Genomic DNA, 23906 nt, shown 5'->3' with positions numbered 1-23906 from the left:
TATTTTAGTTGCCTTTTTTTGGAATTTCTCTATCTTTTCAAGGCAGCTTCTAAAAATGTGGCTCCCAGAACTGTGTATAAAATTCTCAACATGACCAAACCTGGACAGACTATTTAAAAAAAGTATTATTGCCTCCGTAATCTAGGATATTATGTTGTCTAAGGTTGTAGCAGCTCGCTTGGCTATCTCATCATCTTGTTGTCTGAAATTGAGCTTGATGTCCACTAAAAGCACAAATATCTTTCAGATGAGCACTGCAATGTCTTTATCTATACTTGTGACATTGCTTTTTAGATCTGTGTATTTTCCTCATTCAATTTAATTTTAGTCATGATTTTTATAAACCCTAAGTCTTAGATTCAACTCTATCCACTAAATCCTTCCCTACTCCCTTAATCTAAAGTGGGGGATTCTTACTCTTAGACCCAACAAAGAGAGAAGGAAATGTATCTCCCTCCCTTCTTTGCAGAGATGTGGGAGTATGGGTTTAGAATATTCCACATACTTTAAGACTTCGTTGATATGTTGGGTAGTTTTGCCAAACTTTTTTTTTCCTTTCTCTTATTCATTGTTCCAAAGGAGGTTTTGGGAGGCGGGGGGAGGTGAAGGGATATATTTGGAAAGAGAGGCGATAGAAAAAGAAAATATATCAATAACAATTTACTTTAAAGTGTAGGATGTAGCCATGAGACAGCCAAAGCACTGTAACCCTTTATTTGCTCTCTAGCTACATCTCACAAGAAGGGGTAGCTAATGAAGGTCAAAGTAGTCAGGGAAGACTTTATGGAGGAAGTAGTCCTTGAACTTGATATTAAAGCATGGATGTGTATAGTTGGAAGGGGTGGGGGAGGGAGAAGGCACATAAAATGAGGGGACTAGCATAAGCAATAGCATGCAGATGTTTAATGTCCACTGGAATAGACATTATATTAGCAGTTATTGGAACTAAATGTGGACAAGTAGGTGGTAACCTTGAAAGACAGAAACAGGATTTTAGAATTTGTTGTGATAGGAAACAGGGCACCTTTGAAGTTGCTTTATTTTGTTTTTTGGCAGGGGGTGATATGAGAGAAGGGGATAGTTAAGGAAAATTAAGCAGGCTACAGTGTGTAGGATGGGATAGAGAAGAGAGAGCCTGCAGTCAGGGAAGTTGTTTAGGAGGTTGTTGCAGTGATCTGGGTGTGGACAAATGATTCATTCAGCACTTACTGAGTTACTACTGTGTGCATAATGTACTGAATCAACTTTTTGTACTATGTAGAAATGTAGAAGGGGCCACCTATGTAGCTTTTGGCTTGTTCTTGAAATCTTTCCTTTGCTGAAATTTAGACTCACCCCACAAAAAGCCCCCACAAAGTGCTATGGTTGGTTGGGAGTTCTCTTTCCTGATGTGGGAAAAGATATCACTTCCTTGGGTGGGAGGCTGGACCACTAAGGATGCTTCCTAATCTGAGATTTGGTGAACTCCCCATACATTTTGACACTAAGTTCTATCTAACACAATTATATTTCAGTCACTTCAGCACCAGACTTGACAGTCATCTTTAGATGTGGGAGAGTAAAGGATTGGGTATCCATAAGTTTTTGTTTATTTATTTAGCAAGACAAAAAGTGACCAAAGCTGTTCTAAATATAACTAAAATAATTTGGTTGAACTTTTTCTTTTCCAAAAAAATTACAATTCAAGAGAAATATAAACCATTTTATAAAACCAAAACATTTCAAAACCTATAGCTTAGTTTTATTCCATAAAACTGAAATTTTGGAAAGAGATTAGCTAACAATTTTTCTACACACTGTAAAAATTGTTTTTGATGCTGGCACATACAGCTTGTTTAAATTTTTCTTGCCAGCTACATAATTTCTGGAACCTTCCTTGGGAAGGACAGAATTACTTTCTGGATTCACTTTTGTGAATAGAATCACAGAGTTAATAATCTAAACCCAGAAGGAAGATTAGAGGTAGCCCAGTCCACCCCCTCCTTCATTTTATAGATGAAGAAACTGAAGAAGAGAAGGATTGGGTGACTTGCCTAAGAGAACATGGATAGTAACTTCTAGAGCCAGGATTCAAACACAGGTCCTGTGACTCCAAGCTATGTGATCTTTCTGCTTTCTCACACTACCCTTTTTCATGTTAGCATTAGAATAGTAGGTTTCTATATGCTAGGTTCAAGTTGCTAAATGTGACAAAAACGTTCTTTTATGGGAATGTGGGAGTGGGCTTCCAGATTTATGATTTAATTAGTATAGGAAACTCTTTGGGAGAAATTGTCCATTGTCAGTGTGGATCTTCAACTTATCCATAAGTTCAAGTCTTAGAGAATTGCCTAGGAACACTGAGTTGTGGAATGATTTAGTCTAGATCATAAAGAGTATATGTCAGAGAGAAGACTTGAATTTATGTTTTCTTGACTCCAAGGTCAGATTTCTATCTGTTATGTCACACTCGACCTCATTCCAACACCTTAGTTTTCTCAATACTTGTTTAATTAAACTTAGGTTATATTTGTGGAAGATGCCAGCTTTTGCCATCTCCTGAAAAAGACATTGTGATTTTAAACCACAGCTTCAACAAATGCGATCATCAATTATTTTTATTAAAAATAGTATTGATCCTTTCTGTTTTTTATCACCCTCATTTATGAATCTATCTCCCCTTCCATCCTTGAAAGCTATGCCTTATAACATAGGTTAAAAAAGAAGAAAAAACACAGTATGCAAAACCAAAAATTCATCAGTTGGCTAATGTACCATTTCAAGTGAGAACTGGTTCAAATTTTACATGATTTATTGTTGTTGGCCATTCATTTACAATTTTCCTTGTGGATAGTAGGAAAATTGGCTTCCTAGGAGTTAGAATCACTGCCCTCTAGCCATTGTAGTAAATGAAGCATCTTATCTATAATAGGTCTAAATTAAAAAAAAAATTCCAAATCAGTTTTCTTCCTTCTATATGACACTATATTCAGTAATCATAGATTCAATCTTGTCCTCCTTGGGAAAAAATGTACTGGAATGCCAATAGACTCCTGGTTTAAAGAAGAATTAAGAAGCAGATTCTCATTCTTATTGGAGCAGATATATAAAGATGATAGATGTAAAGAAGGACGACAGTGAAATGCACAAACATTCTTAGCTACAATTCTAGATTAATTGCGTACCTGGAGAAATAATGTTTTTTTTCATCCTTTTTTCCTTTTGTCATATTTATTTAAACAAATGTGGCAATTCCCCCTTTAAATATCTGATCTTTGATCCTTTTTACTATAGAATTACAGTACACATCTGTTTACAAGTTTGCTCATGTGAAAATAGCACCATCTTGTGGGTAACAATACATAGATAACTTGAAAACCACTCAGACAATGGAACACTGGAACAGATGCTATATATTCGAAAAAAAAATTTATTTGTGAAGCTATTGTCTGATACTTTGGATACTGTTGTTATCTGTATAATTTATTTTATGTGAAACTGTGTCTGCATGATAGCAAAATAGCTAGCAGTTCAACATATTCAGTAAAGCAACTGGACAAGCCAATTAAAAGTCAATTGAATTGGTTATTTTACTGGACAGGTTGATGTTCAATTGGATGTAATCTAATCTACATTCAAGTAATGGGCTGACAAAGTAGTGTTGCATAATGAATAGGGAGCTAGACTTGGCATCAGGAGAACTTGGGTTCAAGTCCAGCCTTTGGCACATGCTGGCTATAAGAATTTGATTAAGTCACTTAACCTCTCACTTCCCCAGGAAACTCTTTATGACCCTAAATTGCAGATTTGATTCTAATCTACATTGGCAGAAGGAGTTTCCTGACTGGAATTTTCCTATATTGATAAAATCACTAATCCACAAACAAAAAATATAGCCTAGTAAAATGGTTATCTTAAAATTCCAAAATTTATTTATTCACCTTACAAAATATTTGTGGAGTATTTCTTATGCGAATCCACCATTAAAGTCATGATCTGACATCTCTCCGTGTTAGGGTGAGGATTCTGGGTAACAAAAGGCTTTATAATGTGCAATCTCTGGAAAGTGCTACTAAGCTCAGAATGTATTTAGCAAGGATGGATGACTATGATTTTTGAAAGAAGTCAATTTTGTTAATTATAGAAGAAAAACTATATTATTTTAAGTTTGGTCATCAGGTGATTAAATCTATGAAAACTTTGTCTTTGAAGAGTTGCAATCTATATCTGTTGTGGCATATGTACAAAGGAATGATGCTGATCAAAGGTATGGAGGTAGTAATGTACATGATTTAATTAGAGGAATAGTTAAGAATCAATCAACAAGCATTTATTAAACTTGTATTTTGTGAATATAGGGAATGTAGGGACACAAATGAATAAATCTCTGCTCTCCAGAAAACAAATCTGGATAAAGTGGCATAGAAGATGATGTTAATCAAGGCAAGTAGCAAAGGCTCTTTTTGGGACCTTCCCCTCTCAAACTGGTATCTTACAAACTATAGTTATCCTTAAGCCCTCAATATCTATTCATTTTAAAATAATTTCCAACTTCACTTTGATAAATTTAATTCCATTCATACCCTTTCTTACCTCAGATACTAGTACAGGATGGAGATGCATTATTTGAAAGAATGAGAAGGGAGGAATTTGTTGATATAGACAATATTGAGAGATTCAAGTCTATCTTGTTTTTCATGGTATCTCCCTTTCCATCTAGCAAGAGACTTTCAAAGTGCTAGGTATTTAATAATATGTGTGGCATGTTGAATGACAGAATCCATGTTCTTTGATTGGGGACATCCTACCATGACTGATAGCTCATTAACAAGATACACTGCCAACTTCTGGGTAGGATAATTATGCTAGGGTTCCTGGAAGAATAGTGTATTGAAGATTTTCCATACTAATCCCTATTGGATAAACAAGGCATGTAGGACCTTGTCTAGCCCAGAGTTGCTTCCCAAGTCTGATGTCGGAGACCTCTAAGATGGCAACAAAGGAAGATACTGTTTTCCTAGAACCTACACCTCTTTGAAGGACCAGGACCCTTTAAACCCTTGGCATATACCATTCTCCAGGGGCCAGTTCACCCATTAGGATGACAAACTGACTATTAAAAAGAAATATTTTATAGAGAGATTTTCTATCTTCTAAATCAGTTAAGTCTTTTCCTGACCACTCCTCCTACATCTCTAATCGCAACCATGGTCATTGATTATCTCCAGCTGACCTTTCTGGAAACTATTCAATTTGTTCTTTCCAGTAGAAAATTCAATCTTGCTTCATCTTATCCTGGCTGTTGATCTAACTTCATTGCTTCACCTGGTTAATATAACCATCTTTAACCTCCAGTTTACCTATTAATGCATCTGCCCAAGCTTGCCTTTACCCAAAGGTTGCACTTTTGTATTGTTATGACCATGGTCTTTTGTCCTTTCCATAAATGCCCTGCCCATGTTCATGAATCCCAGGAACTAAGTCTTTCCATTCCAATTCAGGTAAACCATATCCGAAATTAGGAGGCTACTAAAAGAAATTAGATGTGAGATACCTTAAATTGGGTAGCACTGATGTGCATAGAAAGGAAAAATCACATTTAAAATGTTATAAAGGAAGAATTTTTGAGACTTGATGATGGGGAATCTTGTCATTGTTAATTAAAAAATACGTGGAACTAAGGGGGATTCAGGTGGTTTGTTCATTTGTTTTGAAGGAAGATAATTAATTTGGTTTCAGACATGATAGGTTCAGGATGAATGTCTAATTAGAAGAGGTATTAAGATAGTTCAGAAGAGAGATTTGTGATTGATGTATAAGGCTAGAAATCATTTCTATAGAGGCGATGCAGTCTTTGAAATAATGAAAATGAATGAGATCTTTGAGGAAACGAATAATACTGGCTATATCAGAGGGCCAACAACTGATCCTTGAAATTTGTGGCATGTCCACAATTAGAAAGCAGGAGAAAGAAGATTAGCAAAAGAAACAAAATAGAAGAGAGTTAGTAGAACTAGAATGATCTAGAATCCCACAGAGGCAAATAGAGGGAATTCAGGTGTCAAAAACTGCAAAAATGTCAAAGAGAATAAAGACTGAAAAAACTTGTCAATTAGGTCATTGGTGACCTTTGTGAGGACATCTTCAGTAGTTCGGGAAATGAAATGAGATTGTAGGAGCTTTCCTGAGAGGATGAGTTGTTAGGATATGATGGTACCCTGTCTAAAAGTGGCAGTGAAAGAGAAGAGGAAAAAAGGCCCAAAATTGGAAGGTACATTGGGGTTTACAGGCAATTTTACAGACAAACCTGTGCACATGTGAAGGCAGAAAGCAGAGTATAGAAAAAGGACTTTGTTGTTGAGTCATTTCAGTCATATTTGACTCTTTGTGACCCCATTTGGAGTTTTCTTGGCAGAGATAATGGAGTAGCTTGCCATTCTTTCTCCAGCTCATTTTACAGATGAGAAAATTGGGGCAAACAAGGTCACACAGCTAGTGTCTGAGACCAGATTTGAATTCAGGAAGATGAATCTTCCTGACTCCAGGCCTCACACTCTATCTACTGTAACACTTAGCTGCCCAGGTATAGGAGTGAGGGGTAGAAATTTTATGGTATAGTGTATTTGTATAAATATTATCCTTTTTAAACTTTTGGAAAATTTTCGGGCTGTAAAGGTCCATGAAATGATGTATGGTGGGAGTAATGAGTGGCAGCAAATTGCCGGTGATGATTTCTAGACATGGAGTGGCACAATAAGAGAGGTCATCTAGGAAATGAAAAATCAGAAAAGAATTAAAATTGGGTTCAAGAAAATCAGATCCTCTTTGGAGGACTTACTGTAAGAGATAGAAAGTAATGAGATGAACCAGTGACTTTATTTGTTTAAAATGCAACAAGTTACCACCAGTATAGCCTTGGCCAAGTCAGCAAACCACCTAGTGCCTCCATTTCCTTTTTCCTAATGTGTAAAACAAGGGCTTTGGAATCTAGATGGTCTCTGAAGACTTTTAAAGAAATTTATTAAATAATGATTAATAATGCCTATTGTAAGAAGTGAAAACTCTGATATTTTGATCATAATGACAAAAGGTTTTTTTTATTTCTTGTATAATATAAGGTTTTGCTCCCACAGAAGCTATCCATATAGCTGAGTTAACACTTATTTGTCAAGTCAATGGCCATCCTGGTGTCAGGGAAACTAGAGAGGCCAAATCAGTTGAACCAGTTCAAGCTTATCATGTCAGTTCCAGGGTCTGGTCTTGGTCAAGGGTCCAGGCCTACTGATTTGCATAATTTGCATATGTTAAAGAGGGAAGGTAGGAGAAATAAAGAATGTAGATTAATCCTAACTCAGACAAGGAAGATCTAATTAACTTCACTTCTGCTTCTGTATCCTTATTATCCTACCTATATAAGCTGTATAACCTAGGAAAACTATGTAAAAAGCAAAGAAAGTAAACCAGCCATAACTCAAGCAGGAGTGGAGATGATGGTTACCCCCACTCCTGCTGCTGTATCATAAAATAAGTAAATGTGGGTAATGATGCATTGGAATCACACCGTTGCTTTTCGAGTAGTTTAATAATTTTATTAAGGAGCTCATACAGTGTCATATCAGAGGTGGGACAATTATGATTACCTTCAGTTTGGTAGGCAATTAAGAACTGAAAGCTTCTTCACTTTTTTTATCCACACTTGTGATTTCATTCCTGTGGGGAACTTCTAGTGTGGTACTTCCCATCACTTTTACAGATAAGCAACTGAGCTTAGGGGCACTTAGAACTTAAATGATTTGCCAATGGTTATATACGCAGTATTAGTCAAAGGCAGAAGTTGAGACTGTCTTCCTGATTCTGAGGCTGGCTCTCTTCCCACCTCACCACACTGCCTCTTACTTTAGCTTTCTTTTCTTTATTAAGGTTTTTATTAGTTTTCTTTAATTTAACACAATTGTTTGAATCCATAGTACTAAAACTGCTCTACTAGAGAAGGGCTCCCCCAAATCAATATGTGAATGCTACGTTTTCTAGTTCTGGACACTTTATTTTTATTGACACAGTCTAACATCACATAGATATCTCAATAACCAATTACATTCTTGAGTATGCAATTCACTAAAAACTTCATGATTTTTGCAGATATATTACTTTTTTGTAAACTATTGCACATTTAACCAGTTGGTAGCTTTGCCTTTTTTTTAATCCTTGTGTTCATTCTATATGTATATTTGTGTGTGTGTGTGTGTGTGTGTGTGTGTGTGTGTGTGTTTCTGTGTTTGTTATCTGCCTGAGAGTAAGGATCTTTTTACATTTGTATCCCCACCTCCCTAGCAAAGCCCCTCCCCCCCCACCCCACCGTAGTGCTTAATAAGTGCTTTTAGATTGATTTATTTTAAATAAGTCTACCCCATTTTGTTTTTATGGAGGTGATATTTTGAAGCTAAGTTCATTCCTTTCCTTCTCAGATTTATTTCTTAAATTATCACCCATATATTGACCCCTAACTGTGAGTGGACTCTTCAAGGTCCTCTTCTCTTTTCTCTCTATATTCTCTCTCAGTGACTCATCAGCCATGAAGGTTTCATTTATCAGCTCTCCACAGATGACTCACAGATTTAAATATCTAGCACTAGTATTTCCCTTGGTCTCTAATCCTGCCTCTTGTACATTTTCAACTGGAGGTGTCTCAGGCATTTCAAACTCAACATGTCCAAAACAGAACTCATCACATTCTCCCAAACTCTCCCTTCTTCCAAACTTCCTTATATCTTTTGAGGGCACTGCCATCTTTGAGGACATGCAGATTGATGACTCCTCACTCTCACTCCACATATTCAGTAATTTGCCACCTTGTCAGTTCCACCTTCTCAGCATCTCTTTATCCACCACTTTCTAGCTGCTCTTATCTTAACCATCCTAATTCAGGCCCTATTCACTTATCTCCTGGACAATTGCAATAGCCTCCTAATTGGACTGTTATTTCAACCTTCTCTCCTTTACACTCTACCATCTGCCTAGGTATCAGATTCATATAACTCAAGTACCAATCAGACCATCTCACTCCCCTACTCAGAAAGTTCCAGTAGCTTTTGGGATTATTATTTCTAGGATAAAATAGCCTGTGTTTATCATTTTAAAGCCCTGGCTCCAACCTGCCTTTCCAAGCTTATTAAGCCTTCTTCCCTTCACATACTCTATGTTCCAGCCAAACTGGCCTCTTTTCTATTCCCTGAACTTGACATTCCATCTCCTGTATCAATGCTTATGCACAGTCTGTCCCTTATGCCTAGAATACAATTACTCCTCACCTCTGCCTCTTAGTATCTCTAACTTCCTTTAAAGTTCAGTTCAATCAGCATCTTCTGTATGAAGCTTTTTATTGATTCCCTGAAGCTGCTAGTGCCTCCCCATGAAATTATTTTATATTTTATTTACATATATTTCATTTTTTTGTTTTAACTCCCAAAGAATATTAAATTGGTTGATGTATGGGGAGGGGACATCTTGTAAAAGTCCATGTAAAGTTGAGTTTTGTTCTAGTGAATTAAATGCTTTGATTTTTTTCCTTAATGAACAAATAATAATCAAAATTAGATCAGATTACTTAAGTCTTTTAGGATATAAAAATGGAAATAACTCTCTTCAATGATTGTGTGATGGTAAACATCTGGGGATGTGTAAAAGATGGGGATTATATGCTTATCAAAGGAATTCACCACTGTGACGGACAGTATCCAGCACAAGTCTAGGTCAACAATGGATACCCTAGGAATTGTGAGATCCTACAGATGCTCCTGTATGCAGATGACATCATGATAATTACATCAAGCCAGAAAACATTGTATACCCTCCCATGGGAACTCTGTAAACATTTAAAGGAATTTAGCTGATGCATCTACATGCATTGATTAAATAGGTGAAGAATGTCTATTGTCCAGTTTTTAACATGCATTTAGATGGATAACCTATAGAGCTTGTCCATCTGTATGTATATTAGGGCTAGAGAATGCACGTGGACAATGAAGTGAGCCCAGAATTTATCAAAAGGAATTGAGCAGACTGGATTACTATGGGGAAATTGCAAAGCTCCTTTGATGACTCCAAACTTTCCATGAAAGCAAAAGCCTATCTTTTTAATATTAACATTCTAACAGCATCGTTATATGGCAACAAAATATGGCGTACAACTGTTTCTGGAGAATTAAAAATGACTATGCCACAGATGGCAATGGAAAGGAACATTGTAACTGTGAGTAGGCTGCCACATATAATCAATGAAGAACTCTAAGAAAAACAAAACAAAACAAAACAAAACAGGAGTAAAACATGTCGTCAAGGAATTATATAATAAGAAGGTACAATGGGTTGGTCATATGGAAAAGGTGAGGGATGGCGAAATGGACAGTTGAAGGGCTCCATTGATACCCTCATGATATTGATAGGAAGCAAAGAAAGCCCTGGTGCATCAGGAGGATCCCTTGTGTCAGACTTTTGGGAGATCACAGATGAGAGGTGCATAGGATGGCAGGCATGGATGGGTTTCACTGAATTGTTGGAAAGGATTCCTGAATTAATGAGATCATAGATCCCTTAGAGCAGTAGTATTAAACTCAAATATAAATGGAGGGCGGCTACTAGTCTTTACATAAAGATCCTTGAGGTACGCAAGTTACCTTTGTTTCAGAATCTAATGTTATTTACATTTTATTGTGTTTGTATTTATTCTATTAAATATTTCCCAATTATATTTTGATTTTCTTCACCCTGTACTCAGGAGTATTGTAGGCCACATGCTCATGGGATATATATTTGACACATATACCTCTGAGTGTTTGAATAGGTTTCATATTTACATATATGTCCACATACATACATATATGTATGTATATATCTGTATCTATCTATCTAAATACCTATCTACACATACATACAACCCTTTTATAGTCCAATGACCTCAGTTTACAGAAGAAGAAACAGAGACCAGGAGATTGAAAATTCCCTAAGGTCATACATATTTCTGATGTCTCTATCATGATGTCCTAGAGTATAATGTCTCATTATATCCATAAGGCCTTTCACAATGCCTGGAATGTTTTGTTATTCACTTGTTTCAGTTGTGTCTGACTCTTCATGACCCCGTTTGGGGTTTTCTTGTTAGAGATGCTGGAGCGGTTTGCCATTTCTTTCTCCAGCTCATGTTACAAATGAGCAAACTGAGGCAAACAGGGTTAAGTGACTTGCTCATAAGTGTCTGAGGTTAGATTTGGACTCAGGGAGATAAGTCTGCCTGATGCCATGCTCAGCATTCTATTTACTACACTGCATGGCTCTGCCTGGAATATAGTAGGTATTTAATAATTGCTGTTGTCAAGTATAAGTTTCAACTATAAGTTGTCAAGTATAAGTTTGATACTTAACTGTATCAAAATCCATCATTAGATTCATACCAGTGTTTCATTTTTTTAGGAAGTTGTGATAACTCCACCCAACCTTGTTGAAATTTATTTCACACTTTTCCCCAATTTTCATATTTCAATCCAGTAAGTCCAATATTCTCACTGTCCTTCAATAAATGCTTTGTCCTTTGCTTTTATTAATGTTGTTTCTTCTATGTCAAACCTATGCTCTCTTATAATGTTTCCTAAAATCAGAGAATTAGAGAACCTCAATATGAGAAGGCTGGAGTCCATGTAGTTTGACTAATACATGAACAAGAATCCCCTCTATAAAACACCCAATGAGAAGCCACTAGGCCTCTGCTTAAAGGCCCTCCAGTAAAAGATAAACTATTACATGCCAAGTGTAATAGTAATTAAGGTGGGACTTTTTGCTATTCTTCTCTTAAGTGCCTTTAATGATTCTGACCTTTGTTTGAATGGGGCAGGTAAAGTGGGATTTTTTTGTCTTGGAGTGTTTCTCAGCCCTGAGACAATTGGGAGCCATTGGTTTGTATATGATGTGATACTTGGGATAGGGAACTTTCCCACATCCAGCCTGGGTGAGGTCAGAGCCCTCAGGGCTCTGAACAGGATGCAATTGAGGAGAACTTTGTGTTTGACTTTTGGGGCACACTCATGGAAGGAGTCTTGAGACTCTGGGCAAATCGTAACTGCCCCCCAGCTTTACAACCCAGATGTTGGTTCTTCTCTGGTAACTATGTATTGTGATTTGAATTAGACAAGGTTCATCTGTTGATATTTGTAATTTCTGTTTGTATTTGCCTTGAAGTTCAGGGGGCTGATCTTTCCCCCCCTGAACTGTGAATGATATTTGTATGTTTGATTAAACTGAGATTGTTAACCCCTTAAAGGTGCTTTCCTTAGAAAAGCAGATCAAAGAACGGGTGTTGGCAGCTTTCTGTGTGCTGGTTGTTGGTGGGTCTTACACCCCTACAGCAGCTGCTAGCAGATTGTTGCTACACCAAAGTATCCCAGTCACTTTTTGAATTGCTCAAATTATTTGAAATTTTTTTCGCATCAAACACTAATTTGCTTTTCCTAAACTTCCATTAAATGTTCTTTGTTTAGCATTTTAGGAAAAAGCATCACAAGTGTATTTCTTTTCCTACATTGTTTTAGGAAGAAAGACAGAGTTCATATGACTCAAACATCTTCTCTTCTCAGTATAAACATCTCCAATTCATTTACTCAATTTTGTGTTATCATCTCAAGAACCTCTACCCTCCTCATTGTCATCCTCTGGATATTATTCAATTTATTAATGCTTTTTTTGAAATTTAGTGACCAAAACTGAACAAAATAATCAATATGTGAGCCTACCAAGTCAGAGGAAATTATTCTAATCACCTTTCTAGTCCTGGACACAGTGCCTCTTTTCATGTAAAATGCATAGGCAGGCTTGGCTTCCATATAACACTGTTGGGTAATGCTTAACTTCCAGTCCACTAAAATGCCGAGTTCTTTTGCAGAAAGACTGCTGCTTACCTATGCCTCACTCATCTTTTACTTGTGAAGTTGTTTTTGAACTAAAGTGCAAGAATTTACACTCTCCCCCTCCTTGAACCCAGTTTATATGTCATCTATCTTTAATCCTAGTTCAAATCCCATTTGTCATTGAATACTTCCAATCACTTGCATACAAGGAGGAGTCTTCTCTGAACTACTGCATTTAGAGTCTATGCCACATTGTCTATACATGTAATCTAGCACTTAATTATTTTCTAATTTTTAATGTTATTAATTTTGACTCCACAGCTAGGCTGACTGCAAAGTTCATAGAGCTGAGGAAAATGTCAGGGGAAATAGCATGGTGTAACAGAAAGGGAAAGGAAGGACTTCATGATACAGCCATCAGAAATATGTGTGACCTTAGGGAATTTCCAGTCTCATTCATTTGAGTAATCCCTAATCTTTCTGGATAAATTAGAGCTTACTTTGTTTAACCAGATATTTGGAAGCTGAAAAAGAAGGCAAATTTAGTATAATGACAGTCAAAGAGTTTAATAGTTTTCAATATGTTTTCAAGCATACTATTTATTTGGAATTTCTCTCCTCCCTCATTAGTCATTGCTGCTATCTACCCTGAGCAATGAAAGTCTCATTGAGGACCAAAGGAAATTCTAAGAACTTTCACCTTGTTTTTGTTGCCAGGGCAACCATTTCCTTGGCACCAGCAATCCAGCAAGCCTGCCTTACTTTCCACTCAGTTTTAACAGAGGCAGCATTGAAGACTGACATTGGGGGAACATATAGAAATAAACAAGGAAAAACACTCAACAAAAGTCATAGAAAGCAAACCCAAAATTGTCGGTGTGATTAGCTGAATTAACTCTTGTCTGTGCAGGAGCACAATTTGGAATGTTCATGGAGGCTGACTTGTAGAATTTCATCCAAGCTCTGGCTGTATGCCAGCACATAACCTAGTGCCCTTCTAAGCCCGTGAATCACCCCTCAAATTAAAATTGTGAAAACAAAGATACAGAGGAAAGGAGGTATTTATTTAGCACTTAAAAACCTTCAGATCAAACTTTTTAACTGAAATACACTCATCAGGAAATCTGTAATTATCTCAACTTTTAAAAAAGGTCGGGAAAATAGGTTGAATTGAACCATAACATGAAGTTGCTTCATGGAAGTCTTGTACCTATGAGCACTTTCTTTTAGGAAATATGGAATAGAATGTGTTTCTTTGGGGTTTTCCATGATGATGACTATCTGTTTTCTCTGTGTCATTTTCTTTCCTGATTTCAAACATGGAAAACATGGACTAATGTTAATATTCTAATTTTCAATGTGGCTACTCCTTTGGCTGGCTTGCTTTTTCATGCACATCAGTGTCATTCCCCATTCTTTACAAAGGTCACACTCTTATTAACTGGACAGAAAATATTCAAAATATGGTAGAAACCTGAGCCAGATGGGAAAACATGCTAAAGCAATAGGTGGACAGGAATTTAAAAAGTACTTAAAAAGTTCATCCTTAGTTCTTTTCTAAGACTTAACTTGAAGAGGACCAATGACAATGAGACAGACCTGTGCAAAGTTATCAGCCTCACTATCTCCTCCAGAGTCATCAAAGTCCAGTCCAAGACAAAAGTCAAGATGACTGGTTATGGTCCGGGATGCAGTGGGTGACCTTGGCCTTTCTAAATTAAGGCCTTTCCCAGGTCTCAGTTTGTCTGAAGTGATGAGAGACTTGGCTCAGCTGAATAGACTAACATGATATAACAAGAAGTCAAGGGTATGATGACAATGCATGATAGAAAGAACAGAAGATGACTGTGTTTTGATTGTTTTTTAAGTACTTGAATAAAACAAATATCTATACTGTTGCAAATTTATAAGTGATCCTACTGTTTGGCATTTCAAATTATTGAATATTTAAGATTAAAGAGTATCATTGGAGTAACTGTTGAGCAAAACACTAGGTGTTAAATATTACCATGTCACAAACGAGCCAAAGTCTATGATTTAATGCATTTCTAGGGAGACTAGGTTAAAAAGAAGATAATTTGATGCATAACTGATTATGGTCAGAATTCAGGAAACTTGGTCTTTTTCAAAGCTGTGAATCTCTTGAAAGAATTTATTAAATGGTTGTAGAGTTTTCTATAGACAACTTTAATTTCGAATTCGAAAGAAATGAAGTGAGGCAGGTTGACTTATAAACCACTGGCCTCAGAAATGGTTGGAAGAAAGTGTCTGAGGCCCAAGATACATGTGCTCTGAGGTAGTTAAAAACACCAGCTTTCACATTCTGCCCCACCCTAAATCTCTATGAGGTTAGCCATCCCAACAACACTATTGATCCTATCATCTCTTGTTATATCTTCTCACTTTCTAGAATCTTCAGTCTCTTCCTACCGACAGTCTTAGATTTGGAGTCAGAGAAACAAGAGTTTCAATACTGACTTTGCCATTTACCTTGTACAAACTATTTAACTAACCTGGGCCTTATTTTTTTTCATTCATAAAGAGAGGAGATTGGACTAGGTAGCCTGTGAGAGCTTTTCCAGCTCCAAATCAAGTATATTATTGTCTCTCCTACCTTATCACAAGCCTCTCTTATTCCTAATTTTTTTTTAAAAAATGGTTCATTGACTTTGCTACTTTGACAAATTGTCCTATATTCTTCTCATTCCATGCCTAGTTTCTCAAATATGTAGTTCATAATTATGGTCTCCATTTCATGACCAATCCAACCCTTTGTGAACCATTGTCCATTTTCACCACTATATTCATTTATAGAATTTTAAAATTGGAAGGAACACGAGATGTCATCTACTCCAAAACCCACCCAGATCTTCTAAAAAACGTTGAAAAAATGTTCTAATTGGTAAATCCAGTGCTTTTTCTTTGTACTTTCTATTTTTCAAAAAATTTTGCAGCATTTGAAAAAAAAGTACCTTAGGTTTCTTGAAACTGTTTCATCTGTGTTTTCTATGTTGCCACACTATTCTGTTTTTCTAACTTCTTTGACTCCTTTATACTCGTTATAGATCATTTCATTCCTTAAATCCTAAGTCTTTAGTCTTTTACACTCTCTTCTTCTGTTGATTCACAGCTTCAGGGAACACGTCTATCATTGCAGCTTCTAGAATTCTATCTAGTATATATGATAGATATCTAAATTATAGCTTTATTCCCAGTCTCTTTCCTGAACTTCAGGAATGTCATCAGTTTCCTGCTAGACAGGTCCATTTGAAGTTCCTGCCACTGTCTTATTGAGAATATAAAAAGGAGTATGATTCTTTCCCAACTCCCAGCTCCCCTGGTCAGTAAAACATATATTGTTCACATAATAACAGAGGTATATTTATGCCTTGGAGTAAAAGGAGTTGGGTAAATCTCAACATCCTGGGCATCCGATAGTGGCCTAAAGAAAATAAATATCAGATCAAGAACTAACTTTTTCTCTGAAAAACCAGAAGAGGAGCTCTCAAATACATCTTTCTTCAGTGGACCCTGTTGCATACAAAGAAGAATTTGTTTTATATTCACCTTCTGGAGCTTTCTGAAATCTATTGGAACTTTAACAATTTAATCTGGAGTTTGAAATTAGCCTGTTCTCTTGGATTGTTGCATTGTTCAAGAAGGCACTTCCTGGAAGATCTCAAATAACATAATTGCCTGACAATTACTTTGAAATACACTGAACAATTTTCTTCCATTGAGAGGAAACTGAGTTCTTTCCAAAAAAATTGGAGTGATTAGCTGTAATGGGTTGGATGAGAAATCTAATTCGCAGAATTATTTCTTCTGCCTCTGACTTGCCAGGTAAGCCTCCATTCTCTTGCCTCAATTTTCCTTTCTGTAAAAGACAGTTTAAAGATCTATTACACTCTCCTTTCTCATGGTCTAGAAGCTATAAAATTAAGCCCTATAAATTACAAAGGCAAGAAAACCCTAGTTTTGTTCTCCTAAATAGTAAGCTCAAATCAATACTATTTATGGAAGAATAGACATATTTTAAAATTTATAATATGTTTTATGAAGTAAATAAGAATTTCTCCATTGTCTCATTCTGATCTCTCATTGTGACATAGGATTGACTCTACATCTCAAAAGTTTTATCAGTATAGCATAATCCTGGTAACTCTTAGAAGTGTCTATCAGTGGTAGTGTGAGGTAGTAGAAAGAGCACTGGGCTTAGAATCTAGAAAGGCCTGAGTTCAAATTCTTTAGACACTCAATAACTCTGCGAATTTGGACAAGTCACTTTATATAATGGGTGCTTCGTTTCCTCATCAGTAAAATGAGAAGTTGGACATGATGTCCTCCAAGGTCCCATCTACATCTTAACCTCTGGCCAACCTACCTCAGTTCAGAGAAACTTTTTGACAGAGAGCTAGCCACTGGGGGATGGAATGGCTTTGCCCACAGCAACTCAAGAAAACTGTCATATAGGAGAGAGGTGTCAAACTCAAATAGAAATAGGGGTCATTAAATCATACATAAGGATCCCTTGTGGGTTCCAGATTGATTTAGAAAAAAACACAATTGTCTTCAATTTTTAACTAATGTTATCTTTGAATTCAATATTATCTTGAACTATATTGAATGTTTATTTTTTAAATACTTCCCAATTACATTTTTATATTTTTAAATTTTTTATTTCCAATTACCTGTAAAAAATTTTTTAGCATTCTTTTCTTTGTTATTGTTTTTGTTTGTGAGGCAATTGGGGTTAAGTGATTTGCCCAGCATTACACATTAACATTCACTTAAAAAAATTGAGTTCCAAATTCTTTCCCTCTATTTTCTCCCTCTTCCTTGAGATGGTAAACAATTTGATATAGGCTATACATGTGCAATCATGCAAAATATATGTTCATATTTATCAAGTTGTAAAAGAAAACAAAAATCCAGGAAAACAAAAACAAAAATAAAGTGAAAAATAGTAGGCTTTGATTTGGTGGTGGATCACATTTTTCATCCTGAGTCCTTTGGAATTGTCTTGGATTGTTGTATTGCTGAGAATAGCTACCATTACTATGTACGATGTTCCCCTGGTTCTGCTCATTTCACTTTGTGTGAGATCAAGTCTTTCCAGGCTTTTCTGAGATGATACTGCTCATTCTTCCTTCCTTCCTTCCTTCCTTCCTTCCTTCCTTCCTTCCTTCCTTCCTTCCTTCCTTCCTTCCTCCCTTCCTTCCTTCCTTCCCTCCTTCCTTCCTTCCTTCCTTTTTTCTTTCTTTTTTGTTTGTTTATCATTTATTATAGCACAATAGTATTCCGTTACAATCATATACCATGACTTGTTCAGCCATTCCCCAATTGATGGGCACTCCCTCAATTTCCAATTCTTTGCCACCATAAAAAGAGATACTTTAAATATTTTTGTACAAATGGGTCCCCCCACCCCACCTTTTAAAAATATTTCTTTGGGATATTGACCTAGCAGTTCTATTGCTGAATCAAAGGATATGCAAAGGATAGGCCTTTGGTCATAGTTCCAAACTGTTCTCCAGAATGACTGGATCAGTTTACAACTCCACCAATAGTGCATTAATGTCCCAATTTTCCCATATCTCCTCTAACAGTTGTCACTTTCCTTTTCTGTAATATTAGCCAACCTGATAGGTGTGAGGTGGTATCTCAGAGTTTTATTTTGCATTTCTCTAATCTATAATGATTTAGTGCATTTTTCATATGACTATAAATAATTTTGGTTTCTTTGTCTGAAAATTGTCCATGTCCTTTTACTATTTAACAATAGGGGAATAACTTGTATTCTTATAAATTTGACTCAGTTCTCTATATAGTTGAAAAATGAGGTCTTTGTCACAGACATTTCATACACACACACACACACACATGCACACACACATACACATACATATATATTTCCTTTCCAGCTTTCTGCCTTCCTTCTAATCTTGGTTGTGTGTGTGTGTGTGTGTGTGTGTGTGTGTGTGTGTGTGTGCATGCACACAAACCTTTTGAATTTGATATAATCAAAATTATCCATTTTGTATCTCATAATGCTTTCTAATTCTTGTTTGGTTATAAATTCTTCCCTTATCCATAGATGTGAAAGGTAAATTATTCTATACTCCCCTAATTTGCTTAAGTTGTTACCCTTTATATCTAAATCATTAACCCATTTGGACCTTACCTTCATATATGGTATAAGATGTGGATCTGCACTTGGTTTCTGCCATACTGTTTTACAATTTTCCCCAGCATTTTTTTTTGTCACATAGTAAGTAAGCCCTTGTCCCCAAAGCTTGGGTCTTTGGTTTTATTAAACATTAGATTACTGTGGTCATTTCTTACTGTACACTGCTTACCTAATCTATTCCACTGAGCCACCACTCTATTTTTTAGCCAGTATCAGAATGTTTTTATGATTACTGTTTGTGATACAATTTGAGATCTGAAACTTTAGGCTAACTTCCTTCACCTTTATTTTTATCAATTCCTTTGATAATTTTGATCTTTTATTCTGCAGATGAATTTTGTTATTTTTTCTACCTCTATAAAAGATTTTTGGGAGTTTGGTATACACTGAGTAATTAAATTAATTTAGACAGAATTTGCTTTTTTCATTTTTGATACTGATAATTTGGTTTTCCCCTTTCTTTTCTTAAAAATCAAATTAACCAGTGGTTAATCTATTTTACTGATTTTTTTTCATAATACAAAATCCTACCTTTATTTATCAGTTTAATGATTTACTTCCTTTTAATCTTATCAGTTTCTTCCTTGATTTCCAGCAATTCCAATTTGATATTTAATTGGACATTTTTAATTTGTTCTTTTTCAAGTTTTTTAGTTCCATGCACCCATTTATTGATCTGTTCTTTTTTCTATTTTATTAATTTCCCCTATGTACTATTTTGGCTGCATCACATAAATTTTGATATGTAATCTCATTGTTGTCATTCTCTTTATGGAATTATTGATTGTTTCTGTGATTTGTTCATTGATCCATTCTTCCTTTAGTATTAGATTGTTTAGTTTCCAATAAATATTTAATGTATTTTTCCATGGACTTTTGTAGAATGTAATGTTATAGCATTATGATTTGAAAATGATGCATTTGATATTTCTGCTTTTCTGCATATGATTATGGGTTTTTCTAATGCTCTAATATGAGGTCAATTTTTGTGTAGGTGTCATGTACTGCTAAGAAAAGGTATATTTCTTTCTATTCCTATTCACTTGTCTCCAGAGGTCTATCATATCTAACTTTCCAAAAATTCTATTCATGCCCTTAACTTCTTTCTTGTTTTTTTTTTTTTGCATTAAGCTTTTTATTTAATGTTACAAAAAATATCTAGTCAAACAGACTAAAGCCCATGTCATCATCGGACTCCTCGGATTCTTCTTTTTTTGCTTCTTCTTTATTCTCCTCAGCTGGGGCAGCTGTGCTTGCAGGAGCAGCCCCTCCAGCACAGGCAGCACCACCAGCTGCTGGGGCAGGTCCAGCAACTCCTGCATTGAAGATGAGACTTGCAATGTTCACATTGGACAGGGCCTTTGAAAATAATCCAGGCCAGAATGGCTTAACATTTACACCTGCTGCATTAATGAGGGCATTGATTTTATCCTCCATGACCTTAACCTCATCATTGTGAAGGATGAGGGCAGAGTAGAGGCAAGAGAGCTTGGAGACAGCCATTTCAGCAAAGAGATGAGGAGAGACTTGTTTCTAGTGGTGTTAATTGCTAGCTAAAGTGAGAGTTCACCCCAATGTAACCTTTCCAAGAAGAACCAAACACCTTATGGACAACAGAAGACAAAAGACCTTAGCTCCTTTCTTGTTTTTTTTTTTTGTTTGTTTGTTAGATTTATCTAGTTTTGAGAGGGTAAAGCTGAGGTCCCCCAGTAGAATAGTTTTACTATTTCCTCCTGCAACTCATTTAACTTATCCTTTAGAAATCTGGGTGCTATAGTATTTGGTGCATATATATTTAATATTAGTATTACTTCATTGTCTATGATCTTTTATCATGCTGTGGTTCTCTTCCTTATCCATTGTAATTGAATCTATTTTTGCTTTTGCTTTTTCAGAGATCATGATTGCTGCCCCTGCTTTTTTTTGTTTATTTCAGTTGAAGTATAATATATTCTCCTCTAGCCCCCCTTTATTCTGTGTTTGTGTCTCTGCTTCAAATGTATTTTTTGTAAACAACATATTGTAGGATTCTGGTTTTTTTATCCACTCTACTGTCTGCTTTCATTTTATGGGTGAATAGCTGTTCATTTCACTCCATCCTATTTTTTCCTCTTCTCTCTCTCTCTCTCTCTCTCTCTCTCTCTCTCATTCCTCACCAGTGTTTTCCTTTTGACCAGGGGCTCCCCCAACCTGCCCTCCCTCCTTCTCTTATCTCCCTAGACCCGCATTTCTTTATAGTGTGAGATATATTTTTATACCAAGCTGATTGTATGGGGTATCCACTCCTTGAACTAATTCTGATGAGAGTTCAACTATTGTCTGCCCTGCCATCTTTCCCTGTAGTATAACAGCTCTTTCCCACCATTTCATGTTAGAAAATTTACCCTAGTCTACTTCTCCCTTCCCTCTTCTCCCAATGCAATCTTCTTTATCACCCCTTAATTTTGTTTTATTGGACATCATTCCATTACAGTCAACATATACCTGTGCTCTCTGTCTATGTATACTCCTTCTGTCTTCTCTAATAATGATAAAGTTCTTAAGAATTACAAGCATCATCTTGCCATTTAGTTATCAAAATAGTTTAACCTTATTATGTTTTCTCTTTTCTGTTTATCTTTTTTATGCTTCTCTTGAATCTGATGTCTGAAAATCAAATTTGCAGTTCAGCTCTCGTGTTTTCATCAGGCATGCTTGAAAGTCCTCTATTTTATTGAATATCCATTTTTCCCCATGAAGGATTATACTCAGTTTGCCTGGGTAGGTATTTCTTGGCTGTAATCCTTTTGCCTTCTAGAATATCATCTTCTAAACTCTCTGATCTTTTAAGGTAGAAGTTGCTAAATCCTGTGTAATCCTGACCGTGGCTACAAAATATTTGAATTATTTCCTTCTGCCTGCTTGCAGTATTTCCTCCTTGATGTGGAAGTTCTGAAATTTGAGTAAAATATTCCTAGGAATTTTCATTTTGGGATGCCTTTCAGGAGGTGATTGATGGATTCTTTCAATTTCTATTTAACTTCTGGTTTTAGGATGTCAGGGCAGTATTCCTTGATAAGTTCTTGAATGATGTCCAGGCTCCTTTTTTTTTTGATCATGGCTTTCAGGCATTCTAAGAATTCTTAAATTTATCTCTTCTGGATCTATTTTCCATGTCAGTTGTTTTTCCAGTGAGAAATTTCACATTTTCTTCTATTCTTTTTATTCTTTTGCTTTTGTTTTATTGTTTTGTGATGTCTTATGGAATCAATAGTTTCCACTTACTCAATTCTAATTTTTAAGGAATTATTTTCTTCAATAAACTTTTGTACCTCCTTTTCCTTTTGGCTTATTCTACTTTTTAAGGAGCTATTTACTTCAGTAAATTTTTGCACATCTTTTTTGTCCCATTTTTTGTCTTCTTTTATCAAGCTGTTGACTTTCCATGATTCTTTTGTATCATTGTTTCTTTTTTTCAGTTTTTCTTCTACTTCTCTTATTTGATTTTGAAAATTCTTTTTGACATCTTCCAGGAGTTCTTTTGTGAGCCTGAGAATAATTAATTTTTTTTCCTTTGAGGCATAGTATAGAGACATTTTGACATTGTCGTCCTTTTCTGAGTTTGTGTTTTGATCTTCCCTGTCACCATAGTAACTTTCTATAGTCAGATTCTTCTTTTTTAAGATTCTTCTCATTTTCAACCCTATTTCATGACTTTTAACTTTATATTAAAGTTGGCCTCTGATTCCGAAGTGGAGTGGGTATTGTTCCAAATTCCTTGGGGCCTCACTGCTGGCCTGTGCTAGTTGCTACTGGCCTACTCAAGGGCCATGGGGCCTTGTTGCTAGCTTGCCAGGATACCACCTGCTCTGGACTGCATTCCTTTTTTACCCTAGTGAGACAGACTTTTTCTCCTGAACTTCTAAGTTGTCTTGGGCTGGAAACTTGTTGTTTCACCCTATTGTTTTGTTGGTTCTGCTGCTCTAAAATTCATTTTGAAGTGTTATTTTATGATTTTTGGAGGTGAATTTGGAAGAGTTTAGGAGACTCTCTGCCTTACTCCACTCTTTGTTCCACCTCCTGAATGTCCCCAATTACATTTTAGTTTGGTTTGTGCCACATTCAGAAGTGGTGTGACCTGGATATAGCCTGTAGGCTACATTCTTTTCACCTCTGCATCAGAGGAAGGCATGTTCATTTCAGGAAAAATTCCTCCTTGAAATGATGAAGGAATTATTTTGCAGATGACTCAATAAAATTGAATTCACCTATGGCTTGTTAAGCACCTAGGTTGGGCACTGTGTCAGGTGCTACAGCTATGAAGACAAAAGTGAGACAATCCTTGTCCTCAAGAACCTTACATTCAATTGGAGGAAACAGTTATTGCCACTGGTAATACCCTAAATGTTGATCAGATAAATATTGTTACAATGTAAGTATTTTCCAAAGTTACTTTTAGGGAAAGAAATATGACATGGTAGATAGAGATCAAGACTTGAGACGAGGAAGACCTTGTTCAAGTCTGGACTCTGACATATTAGCTACTTGATGTTGGATAAGTCACATCATTTCTCAGTTCCCTCCAGGACAATCTCTATGTTTATAAATTTGAGATTTGTTTATTTCATTTCAGTTTTGCATTGATAGAGAAAGCATTTTTCCTTCTTTTAGTTTTGAATTTTTAAAGCCTTTATTAAACATTTACCTTTTTTAAAATTATAAATTTATTTTTTTATTTTTAGTTTACAACACTCAGTTCCACAAGTTTTGGGTTCTAAATTTTCTCTCCCTCTCCTCCCCTTTTCCCCCTCCAAGATGGCATGTAATCCAATGTATGTTCTACATATACCTTCACATTGAACTTA

The 23906-nt window shown here is 36.0% G+C and overlaps 1 protein-coding gene across 1 annotated transcript; it reads right to left on the bottom strand.

The window, feature by feature from the left end:
* Positions 1-20220: 20220 nt before the first annotated feature.
* LOC118851215 (60S acidic ribosomal protein P1-like) lies at positions 20221-20565 on the bottom strand. Its single transcript, XM_036760716.1, has one exon. The coding sequence runs from the start codon at positions 20563-20565 to the stop codon at positions 20221-20223; it is 345 nt and encodes a 114-aa protein (XP_036616611.1).
* Positions 20566-23906: the final 3341 nt, after the last annotated feature.

The sequence above is a fragment of the Trichosurus vulpecula genome, chromosome 5 (assembly GCF_011100635.1).
Source record: "Trichosurus vulpecula isolate mTriVul1 chromosome 5, mTriVul1.pri, whole genome shotgun sequence".
Lineage (NCBI taxonomy): Eukaryota > Metazoa > Chordata > Mammalia > Diprotodontia > Phalangeridae > Trichosurus > Trichosurus vulpecula.
The sequence above is the reverse complement of the archived record's forward strand: the minus strand, read 5'-3'. Positions and strand labels throughout refer to the sequence as shown.

What these genes read in the sequence shown, in the direction of transcription:
- LOC118851215 (XM_036760716.1), bottom strand. Translation starts at nt 20,565, where the DNA reads ATGGCTGTCTCCAAGCTCTCTTGCCTCTACTCTGCCCTCATCCTTCAC.